The sequence below is a fragment of the Echiichthys vipera genome (assembly GCF_963691815.1).
Source record: "Echiichthys vipera genome assembly, chromosome: 15".
NCBI lineage: Eukaryota > Metazoa > Chordata > Actinopteri > Perciformes > Trachinidae > Echiichthys > Echiichthys vipera.
Genome location: NC_139840.1, coordinates 3,185,788 through 3,197,874, shown reverse-complemented (window position 1 = coordinate 3,197,874; position 12,087 = coordinate 3,185,788). Strand labels below are relative to the sequence as shown.

General features: G+C 44.7%; 1 protein-coding gene across 1 annotated transcript in view; it reads left to right on the top strand.

Moving 5' to 3' along the window:
• Nucleotides 1-9,393, top strand: part of LOC310957445 (cadherin-12-like) — a gene marked incomplete at both ends in the record, with an annotated part of 44,567 nt that extends 35,174 nt beyond the window's left edge. The window contains 4 exons of the mRNA XM_083928007.1: nucleotides 853-974; nucleotides 1,211-1,325; nucleotides 3,734-3,985; nucleotides 8,780-9,393. Coding sequence (XP_083784133.1) covers nucleotides 853-974; nucleotides 1,211-1,325; nucleotides 3,734-3,985; nucleotides 8,780-9,393 — 1,103 coding nt within the window. The remainder of the gene's footprint in view (nucleotides 1-852; nucleotides 975-1,210; nucleotides 1,326-3,733; nucleotides 3,986-8,779) is intronic.
• Between the last annotated feature and the right edge of the window lie 2,694 nt (nucleotides 9,394-12,087).

The following is a 12,087-nucleotide window of genomic DNA, read 5'->3' as shown; positions in this document are numbered from 1 at the left end:
GGAAAACAAGATTGTGAACTAAATGCATGATCCAGGCTGATTAGAGGAGATGCATTGACAGGTGTTTGTGATTAGGTTAAAACCAAACACAAACACACACATCTGGGGATCTTGTAAACGTTTGATTAGTGTCTGGCTCCATCTAGTGGCCAAAAGTGATGTTTCAATGGCATTAACAGGCCAAACACAGCAGCAGCATTTGGGGTTTGACATGTGAGATAATGTGATGAATACTTTTGAAATATGTCATAAAACTAGTTCAGTAAACGATTTATTTAATTTAGCTCAGGAGTATCTAAAAGTAAATGAAAAAGAGCCTCTTTAAGTCGAGCTCTTCTGCTCATTTTCAGGTTCATACATGGGTTTTGTGTTGTTTACATGTTTAATCTTCAAAAAACACTTGATTTTTCCTCCTACAGTCCAAAGACGTGCAGGTGTTCGGTTCATGGATGACTCTAAATCACCCGTAGGTGTGAATGGTTGTCTGTCTCTGTTCGTCTCTATGTGTCCTGTGATAGACTGGCGTCCTGTCCAGGGTGGACCCCGCCTCACGCCCGATGTCAGCTGGGATCGGCTCCATCGTGACATAGGCCTATAACTTATTCATTTATCTAAAATTGTCGCGACCTGACAGGGGCAAGCGGTTGAAGATGAATGAATGAATGAATGAATGAAAAATCCCAATATGTCACCTTACATCATGGCAATGTATCGCCATATATTGAATTGTAACCCCTGTATACTGATATGCATCATATCGACAGATGCTTGCCAATACACAGTCCTTATCCCCGTTTGAATGCAGACATCATACTGTGTCATTAATACATGACTTTATGTTGACCCGTACAGACAATCCTCTGCTGTCCACTAAAGTGTCAGTGACGGTCTACGTCCTGGATGTGAACGAGTTCCCTCCTGAGTTGGCGGTTCCTTCAGATACCTTTGTCTGTGAAAGCTCCAGAGTGGGACAGGTAAAGTGAATATTTATTATTATATGTGAAGAAAAGGAGAAATGGTGTGGAACATCCTAAACACACTTATAATTCAATTTCAGCGTTACTCTGGGCAACAATGAGATCTGTGTTACCTCCTGTTTGAGTCAAACCCTCTCAGATATCCTTATTCAGATAAAGCCTGGCTGTAACAACGCAAACAAGCCGCCAGCCTTTCTCCTCAGGGCTCTCTGATATAGTGTGTCCATGACTAGGTGATCCAGACGGTCAGCGCTGTGGACAAGGACCTTCCTCCTGTCGGCCAAAGGTTCTTCTTCAAGTCCCCCAAGGAGCTTCGCAACAGGAACTTCACTATTCGAGATTTTGGAAGTGAGTAAGGGGGGGGGGTTAAAAGGAAGTTGTATTGCATCATGAACGCTTCTTCTCATTCATTTATTTTGTTCCTCCCCGTCTCCTCTCTGCTCCGTCCTTCTGCCTTTCGAACCAAAATTAGATCTCAGTGTGCCATCTCGAAAGATGTCTCAGGTCTTAAAATGCCTCTTGTGAAAGGGAGAGAGGAGGCCTGCCGTAGGAGCTAAGAACCAGGATGCACAGGTGGATCCTTTCCTGCACCTATGATGCGTAAAAGAGGCGTGAAACACAGCAAACCTAGTAGCTGTGCCAAACGTCATATTGACAAATTGACGCCAGTAGCAATAGTACAGTACAGCGGCATGATCATATCCCTGAAGTGTTATGCCGGTCAATACGACAGCAAATACCAAACCCCTGGGGGTTTGCTCACTGGCCACTGTCAGTGACAAACACAAAAGTAATATCATGGATCCTCTGAGGCATGGGTGTCAAAGTGATCCAGTAAAGGGCCGTGTGGCTGCAGGTTTTCATTCCAACCAATCAAAAACACACCTGGTCCAACAAATCAACTGTGTGAAGACAGTTCAGGTGATTGAGTAAGTCCAGTCAGGTGTGTTCTTGCTTGGTTGGAGTGAAAACCTGCAGCCACACACCCCTGACTGGTCTACAGCCAATTCCTTTGACTTCATGCTTGGAGTTTGCGCTCTGACATGCAGTCAACTGTGGGACCTTATATAGACAGGTGTGTGCCTTTCCAAATCATGTCCAATCAACTGGATTGACCACAGGTGGACTCCATTTAAGCTGTAGGAACATCTCAAGGATGATCAGTGGAAACAGGATGCACCTGAGCTCAATTTTGAGCTTCATGGTAAAGGCTGTGAATACTTACGTAAATGTGATTTCTTTGTTTTTGTATATTAGGTTATACTACTGTCCATACATGAAATGGTGTGTCTAAAATGATAAATGGACTGGGGAAATAGGCAGAAATAAAAACAAGCGGATGTATATTAGACATAAGCTCAGTTATTCTGTGCATCATCTCAAGTAGTACAATAAAAGTATTTCTGCCTCACGTGTGCTCCATCATGGATTTCAACTCCTAAGTCTCTACTATTACAATATTTCCCTATTGTGAGAGCCCCAGACAGGTATACGACTACCTCTGAAGCAGTTGATCCCTGTCTAACTCTCCTTTCATGCTGGTTCTGTTGCTCATTGCTGGACTGTTCCACTCAGCATACAGTCCGCATGACCGACCATAGGAGGTACAGTCCAGCGACAGGAATGGTCATTTCGAGAGCTTCCTGCTCAGGGAGACTGTGTCCTGCTGTTGCTATGGTTCAATCATTTGGTCACAGATATCAATGCTGAGACAAAAAGAAAACACTTGCTGCTATTTAACATTTTCTCTACCCATCCCCATCCCCACTGAATGGGAGTGAGTGTGAGTGTTGCTCTGGGATGATCTGCTCGTACAAACCCTCCCCTGACAATCCCTGTTCTCCCCTGCAACACCTCCCCAACAGGCATTGTTATATTTTTGTGTGCTTGTACGTGTACGGTCAGCATCACTTCTGATGAAGTCAGACACGCAGGCCTGCAGCCCCCATGCGGAACTGGAGCACAAGTGTGTGTGTGTGTGTGTGTGTGTGTGTGTGTGTGTGTGTGTTTACTTAAGATTTGGTCGATGAAAAGATTCAAAAACAGTCGACAAGACGCACAAAAACTCTGAGGTCTACGGAAAGATTTGTAAACAAAGCCACGCATCGCCATGACGTCATCAATGCGTGTGACGTGTTACGCCGTGATGACGTATAGGCAGCAAGAAGCATTCTCCGAGGCCCAGGTAGTGTGAGTACAAACGGGCCTGGAGGGGGGACAAGGACCCTAAAGCACGGGGCGCGGTGCGGAAGGACAGTGTGAGTGCGCCCTTAGTGGCAGACATCCCAGTGGAACGGTGCATCTGGGATTCCATCAGCGTGACATTAAGTGGATTTCAGTAGATCTCCAATGATTCGTTCTGTGAGGACTTCTGGCAGTGACACAGGCCCACATTGCCACGACACAGACCTTGATTGAAATGAATAAAATACCCCTTTAAAGATGTATATCTTCAGTATTAACCAATGGGCTTGGGACTAAAAGCCACAAAAAGGTTCTGGACGTCAGAAGGTACAACGCTGGTGGTTTTTGATTTTTGGTTAACCTTATCCTTCAATTGATTGTAAGATAAAAGTAATGTTTCATGTTTTAGTGGTAGGGCACTAGTTTTGCTTATGCATTCAGCTTCTTGTGAATGTGAATTCCTAATACTTTTCAAGAGTTGATCCGATTTCTCGCAGGTTTGCTTGACAGTGAAAATAATTAGTATTTGGGACATTGTCAGTGATGTAACATCGCCCTCTGTTGGTTTCCAGACAACACTGCAGGCATCGTGACTCGACGTACGGGCTTCCAGCGGCGGCTGCAGGATGTCTACGTTCTTCCTATTGTGGTTGAAGACAGTGGTTACCCTGCTCAGAGCAGCACGGCCACCCTCACGATCCGAGTGTGTTCCTGTGAGGCAGGAGGCTCGCTGTTGACCTGCTCAGCTGAGGCCATCTTTCTGCCTGTGGGCCTCAGCACTGGAGCCCTGATGGCTATTCTACTGTGTGTAGCCCTACTGTTTGGTACGTATGCTAATTATTCTCACATCAGCACATCATGTCATACATTTAACATTTTTTGGTTGATGCCACTGCCATGCACCGTCTGTGGCTCATAAGTAGAGCGGGTCATCCTCCATTCGAGAGATTAGATTTGTCGGATCTTCTCTGGATTGATGCTTTCTCGATTCACCACTAGATGGCGCCACAATATGTGAAGCACGCAGGTACAGGTGGTACAAACGATGATGACTAGATGATGTCTACTGGCTACTGACTTGATAGTTGTTAGATCTCCAGCAGACGGACGGTGCTAACACTGATTAGCTTGGGGCGATACAGTGAAGGCATAAAAACAGCTTTTTTTAACCACTAATACTGCTCAAAATATCATCCCGCAAAATATCATCCCGCAATGTTTCCAGCTCTTCAAATAGTGCATTATTAATAGGATTTGCAAAAGGGCATTTTGGGATGACTAACGGCACGATGGCATAACTCGTCTTTGTTACTAAACAAAACACTTCTTTTAACCAGATTGTATTTTTTAAGCGTGATGCTATGTACATTATTTTTATGCCCTCATTGAAAAGGGTTCTGGCTTGTAGCTGATGATAAGGAGAGGCTTTTTACCAGGGAATTAATGCTTGTGATGTAACACTAGAGGGCACCAACAACCTATGACAGGCCTTTAATTACCACAGGATAATTTGGTCCACCCGCATCATCGCATTTCATTTCTGCCTCTTTTATAGAGAACTGTACTTATATAACCACCTGAACAACCACAATGAAAACACGCAGGGCTAAGTGTGCACAGCTCTCTGTGTCTGAATGTGTGTCTGTGTGCATGTACATCTGGAACATGTGTGTTACATTTCAGATGAAGCAGAAGTGAAAAAAAGCTACGTGAAAGCAGTTCTTTATACTGCTCTTACATCTGATTCACCCCAATCATGAGACATGCATGTAGGTCTCTGGCTCAGTGTGTGTGTGTGTGTGTGTGTGTGTGTGTGTGTGTGTGTGTGTGTGTGTGTGTGTGTGTGTGTGTGTGTGTGTGTGTGTGTGTGTGTGTGTGTGTGTGTGTGTGTCTGTGTGCGTGTGTGTGTGTGCACTGACTGATGTCAGAAAGCAGTCACATCCTCCCGAGGACATTGTGCCTTCTTTATTGGTGTCCTCTGTAGAGAGGGAGAGTAGCTGAAAGAGGAAACACACAAGGGGGTGGAGGAGGGGCTAATAGCTGCTAACACTTAACATCCACCTTTTTTTCTAATGCTTGACATGAGAGACATCTCCTCATATATAAGAAGGATGAAGCAGGAAGAGTGGTCTTGAAGGCAGGGTTAAAGAAAACCTGGAACGGTGTTACTGCAGTGTTTCTACCTTAACATTTGGTAGTAGGTAGTGTGGCAAACAGCCACTGCTGGTAAGTAACAGAACAATGGGAGAGATTTTTAAAAGCTTTGTGTCTTCCCTGGAGAAAAGCTTCCCCTGTTGTTTAATAACCTCCTGTTACCTCCAGGACAAAGACACAAGGAGTGGGCAGGCTGGGGAGAAGTAGGCTGAGAGATAAAAACCCCTCCAGTGTCAAAGACCAGTTCAAACAAGCACAATAAGAAAAATCCAGACAACAGAAGGACATTTAAACCAGACTCAAGTAAAAGATAGATAGATAGATAGATAGATAGATAGATAGATAGATAGATAGATAGATAGATAGATAGATAGATAGATAGATAGATAGATAGATAGATAGATAGATAGATAGGGGAAATTAGGTCATCGTAGCAGCGGTACAGAACAATCAGAAGGACTAAAAATAAGATAAAATATGAACAACAGTAAAATAAAAGTACAGTATCACAGATGAACACTATATTACAACATGCTCTGTGGATTTTAATGTGCAAGAGAGAGAAAGGTGCATGTCAGTGATAGGTCACTTTGAGTAGTGTGAGTTTGTTCCCTGAGCGTTGCTGTGCAGCGTTGTTGTGCAGCGTTGTAAAGTCTGACGGCAGCAGGTAGGAATGGTTTCCTGTGCCGTTCTTTAAGGCAGCGGGGTTGGCACGGCAGTCCTAAGAGCGATTGGAGATGATTGTGTATAAACTATACTTAAAATCTGGGGCATACCTGTCAGGAAATTGGAGCAGCTTGTGGCAAGTCACAACCCAGTCGCCATAATACATTTTGGGATTATACGTTTCTGCAAAATACAGATAAACTGAATCTCAACATTTCTGAACCGCTAAAACCGGTTCTTATTCCAAACTCACCCACTAGTTAATGCTCCTACATGGTTAGGTTTAGGCATCGACACTGTATAGAAGTTAATTCAGTAATGTATCCAGCAAACTACTCGACCTCCTACTCATCTCCTCCCCAAACTAAAGAAATCCACCTCTGCTGCACAGCGTAACTCCTGCAGCAGGATACGGGGCTGCTGCTGAAATGGATACCAAATGTAGGATTTACATGATTCCACCCTTTTTATTTAACATTATATTTGCTTATACTGTATATTCCTCGATACAGTCTCTTTCGTCTACATTTCTCGCACTTGTAAAACTATTTAGTGGCACATTCGGACAAACTGAATATTGGCTGTAACCTGAATCACAAAGGGATCTGATAAACAGTGCATGACTCTCAGTGGATGTTTCTCACAGACAGATTGCAGTGTATGCGTCTTCACATTTGAATTCCCCTCTGACCCACTTCAGTGCCTCTATTATTATTTCTGTAACCGTGTCCGTTTTTTTTTACAATCCTCAGGTGCACCGTAATGTAGTTTTCCTTTCATACAGCGGCACGCGGTTCACAAAAAAGCCCTGATGTAGACACAAGATGGTTTTCTATTAATTCTCCCAAAGAGCTGATCGGGCTGAAACATCAATATACTTGAGCAGCCTCCATTAACCCAGCTCCTACTCTGCACTATGACCTTGTTTTGTTCCTATAGTACTTCCCCCCCAGGGGATGTTGTTTCCTTCTCTGTGCACGGATCTGCTTCACAGATCGTCTGCATGCACAGCATCAAGTGTGGACCTTCAGCAGCACAATGGATCATATGGATCTTTGACAATCAGCTCTCTGACTTCATAGAAAAGTCCTGGTGCATAAGGGAAGATAGCCTGTTGATGAAGAACAACTACAGTGCAGAGCAGAATCAAATGTCTTTGTGCAGTTAAGTCCATGTACTGTGCGTTACTGTTAGCTATAGAAACATGCAGGTTGAATGTCTCCCTGAAGACAAAGGGCTGTTTGTTTGAGATTTAGGTTGGACTGAAGAAGAAGCAGCCAGAGAATACCCGCAGCTGATCAGTCCTGGGACTCCTGTGACACTTTGATCTATGCACATAAACACACGAACACACCTACTAGCCACAGCACCCCCTACTTTTTTAGTAGGCCTTTTGTTTAACTGCAATGGCTGTATATATATATAGAGAATCAAGTGCATGTGGCGTAAGCACCACATAAGATTTCTGTCCTCCAGTCCACACTCCTCCCAGACAAGTGTCTGTATATGCCGTCCATCAACAGCAGCAGCTCCTGGGGAGCTGAGTGGCCAGAGGCTGATATAACCTGCCTTCACCATGCAGAGTGACAACAGAAATGTACTGGATAGTTTTCATGTCAGCTCCATGGGAAGAAATCAGCAGTGTGTGTATGTATTGATTGATTTCCCTGCCCACTGTAGCAAGTGAAGGCAATCAGTGTGTCGTAACACGGACACTTACTCAGACAGACTAGGAGCTCATCAATTAAAAAACGTGGTTCAAAACACACATGAACTGCCTCACCCCCTCCTCCTAAAAGGATTATGAAAAATAAAATACATATTTCTAACTAGGAATGTTATCAAAACAAATGTTAATGCTGTAACCATCCTAAAATATGGCATTTTCCACTGACAACAGAAGGAATGTCCGACGTCTTGATCGACAATGGCTAGAAAAATGAACCACACAACAACACATAGGCAGCTCACAGTTTCAGAGCCTTTATTGTGAAACTTATATGTTTCTGTAGACTAACAAAGCTATTGCACATTTTGATGTGAGACTGGTTTGGTATATCCAGTGATGGGAAAATCCAGGGTTTACAGGGCAAAGGGGCGGGTCAGCCAGGAGTGTAGCCCCAAATTCTTGGCCCTATACATAAGCAGAATCTGTCCATCATCTGAAGGTTCAAAACATGCTGAGCGATGCCTGAGAGCTAGTTCAGGCACTCAACTGAACTAGCTCTGAGCTGGGCTGCTTCATACTCATGGCACATACCTCGCTATCATCTTCCTTAAACACACCCTCCTGATTTGGCGGTCTACTGAAGCTGCAAAAATGTCCCATATCTCCCTCTGCCTTGGCACTGGTGCTGCTCTTTACTGCAGCCCCACCACCACCCAGCATCCACCTGCAGGCTCCGACAGGGGGTTAATGTTGTTTTTAATCATCGCTCCCCGGTATCTCATGATCTCAACTATCTGCAGAGTCTAGATGCCAAACTCAAACCGTTTTCTGCCGTTGCAATAAACATTTCAAATGTGAGTTGTTGTCTGACTGAACACTGGGTGTGAATTTGATGAGCAATTTAACCAAGACGAACAATGGTCCATGGTTACTTAGGTGCCTGTGCTTTTGTGCAACCGGATCACGGATAAAGTATGCCAGGATAACCGGAATATCCCGGCTTAATCCCTCATATAGGTTTCTTGCAACAGCCCCCAGGTCTTCTTGTTACCAAGAGACTGGGGCAAATGTATAACGCATATAGTTATTTTACTACAACTAACCCACCATTATTCTTTGTGTCTTGCAGTTATGGCAGCACTATACATGGGCCAGAGACGCCACAAGGAGAAAGAGACTCTGATGACATCAAAAGAGGACATCCGTGATAATGTCATTCACTATGACGATGAGGGCGGTGGGGAAGCAGACACGCGAGCATTCGACATGGGCACTTTGCGCAAGACACACTCACAGCGCACCAGCACTCACAGCAGCACCTCAAAGAAGGAGAAAAATGGGTACGGAAATGGGGTCCTGCTGCATCTCAGCAGCCGCTGTGATGACGTCAGGTCCCCTGACATCCATCGACAAACGGCTAGTGTCATCGCTGCAGTAAACAACAAGACCTTGCTCTCTTCCCGTGGCAGAGTGACTGAGGGCGATGCTGAAATGATCAGGGAGTTCATCGCACAGCGGCTGGAGGAAAGTCAAGAGGGTTACGCCGCTCCACCTTATGATTCACTGGCGACCTACGCCTACGAAGGTGACGGCTCAGTGGCTGGCTCTCTCAGCTCCATAGAGGAGTCATGGGTAATTGACGATACAGGGGACTTTAGCTCCCTTGGTGACTGGGGACAGCCATTCAAAACGCTGGCTAGCATCCTGGACAGACAGCCGCCCACTCTGACTGAGGAGAGCTGAGGGGAAACTGGACAGCAGAGAGACTTTGGGAGGCCATGTGGGAATTAGCTTACTTTTCTAGACATGTTTTTTTCACGGTGACATGCACTGGCTAGAGTGATGTGAGGACTTCTTAGAAAGCTGTTCATGTGAAGTAGAGCTGTGGACTGGTTAGCTAGAGAGAGGTGAATCTAGCTTCAGGTGTGTGAAAAGGTCAACTTGATAGTTCCTCAAAGTGCCTGAGGTCCTATGTGTTTATAATTTATGTTAATAAAAATCTTATGTTGTGATTTCAACATCCTTAAGTCTCGCAGACAAGTGAGTCAATGATGTTGTGTGCACGATTGCTGCAATATGATTTGCTGTTGCTCATGGGGGAATGTTGAGTCTCTGCAAAGTGTGTGTGTGCTGTAGACCTACTCTATATGGAAAGGGTCTGGAGAAAACTTCTGTGAGGATTTGGCACTATAAAACTGAATTGTAATGTCTCAACAGCTACTGCTATGGAAGGGATGTCGTTGTGCACAACAGTCCCTTCAACAGAGAGGAGGAGAGGTCCAGTCCGATATAGTCCAGAACTGGGCGTCACACAGAACTGATCTACGCCAACCACAGACAGAGGGAATCGTGTCACTGACCCACTGCAAGAGAATGTTTTCCCTAAATGTTCAAATATTATACAATCTTTTGTCGACTGCTGTTTTTAGACGGTCACTTGGAAGACCTAAAATCAGGGACATGGGATCCATATCTATATTAATGTGAAAAATTCTCTTCATTTCAATTCTAATTTCCACCCACTATCTTTGAATTTTACGACAAGAACCAGAAACAATGAGTTAAAGTTCAGTTTTACGCTTGAGACACAAAGGGAAAAGAAAGTGGTTGAAGCGGTGCCTGTGGTGGGGAGAGATATGTAATCTGTGTAGCATCTTAAATTCTATTGCTCTCGTCCGTGTCATGAACGGTACGGGTATAACCCAAAGGTGGACTCAGATGCAGACACGGACAAAAGTAAAGTTACAAATAAAACGTTTAATGATACAAACGAACAAACGCAAAAAACACTACAGATAAACAAACACACGACTAACTAAACGAACACGGGAACTACAGAAACGGGGAGACGACGGGAGATCAGGAGACGGACGGGAAACGGGAACTACTGGAAACTACGGAGAAAACAGAACACAAACACGATTAGTAAGCTTACAACGGGGAGCGTGAAAACCACAACGAGGAAGGGGATGCCAGTCCGGGGGGAATAGTTTTACCAAGGTTGGGTCGACAACGGTCCGGCGCTGCATGCCTGTCAGCTTCAGGCTCTTAAGGTGGTGGTGTAATCAGCATAACAGGCAGCAGCTTTGGGGAACGCCTACCGGACCTAAAGACAGACAGGGGGAAGCACATGCAGGGAAACGCAGGCAGAGGGAGACAAACACACACAAGACGAAGGAGAGGAGGGCACTGACAGAGCCAGATCTTGACAATCCGAGTGCAAATTGAAATCCTTTTTGCAGGAGACCAAATGGTTTCCCACTTTTCTTCATCTGTGGTCGCAGACTGCTCCTTCTCCCTCTCACCTCTGAGCATCAGTAATAGAAAAAACATTAAGTACATGGTAAAATTAGCTCAGACACTGTCCTTTATATTTCAAGGGGATCAATGAGGGTTGTGCTATGAATGACATAAAGTGCCTTATTTACAAAAAGTGAAAGAAATCTTGTTTAGTTAGTTTGTAACTGTTAGCAAGTTGTTCAAATGACATTCAGTAAGTTTGGATATGAGAAGAGGTCATAAAGGCATTTAATATTCCTTTTAGACCATTGTTGACAACCAGGGTCTGAAGAACATGGGAAAAGCAGCATTAGTTATTATTGGGGTAAAGATGAGTGGCTGCAGTGGATGCTCAGCTTCCCCTAAAATGTCACCAAAAAAAAGAAAAAGTGATGACATATGTACTGCTGTGTGTGCATTTCATTGACTAAATACGCCCTAGAAAGCGTTCATCTTTAGTTCAGAATCAGCTCCTTATCACAGGTAACAGGAGCGACTTCCTTCTCATCCATCCCCACAGCTCCACAGCACTTTACACAGTCGGACGCTCAGCTTCTACTGACTTCAATGTTAGAGAGAAATCTGTGTTTTGTTTAGGATGTCGCTGTAGACAAAGTTGAACAGCTGTTCCTTTGACTTGGTATCATCTAGCTGCAAGACATCAACATTTGATGACTCCATGATGATCTTGTGTTTCAAATACATGGTTGTTCCACTGCAGCCAAACTAGACGCTCGTCTATGGGGGTCTATGGGGCAGTGAGCTGGCCCGGACGCTCGGCTTCTGCATGATGATTGGATGAGCTGTCTGAGGCGGAATCCTTTTTTGATTGACAGCTAAATGAGCGAATCAGCGATCTTGAAGAATAAACATCCAGCGGAGCATTTTCCAAGTTTTTCATTCCGTTGTTCTGAACTGATCCGGAGACTTTACCGATCCCCAGAGACTTTGTCGTTGTTGAAAACGACTAGTGTTGTGTTTGGAGACTCTGTTCTGTCACTCACTGTCATACGTTTTCTTTCCCCAACGAGCAGCGGCAGCTGCGGAGCTTCTCCCCCCGTCACTCACACTCACACTCACAGGTGGTCACACTTCACAGAAGCCTGGCGCCGCAGCTCCAGTCCAGTCTCCTGTCCATGCAGTGTGTGTGTGTGCGTG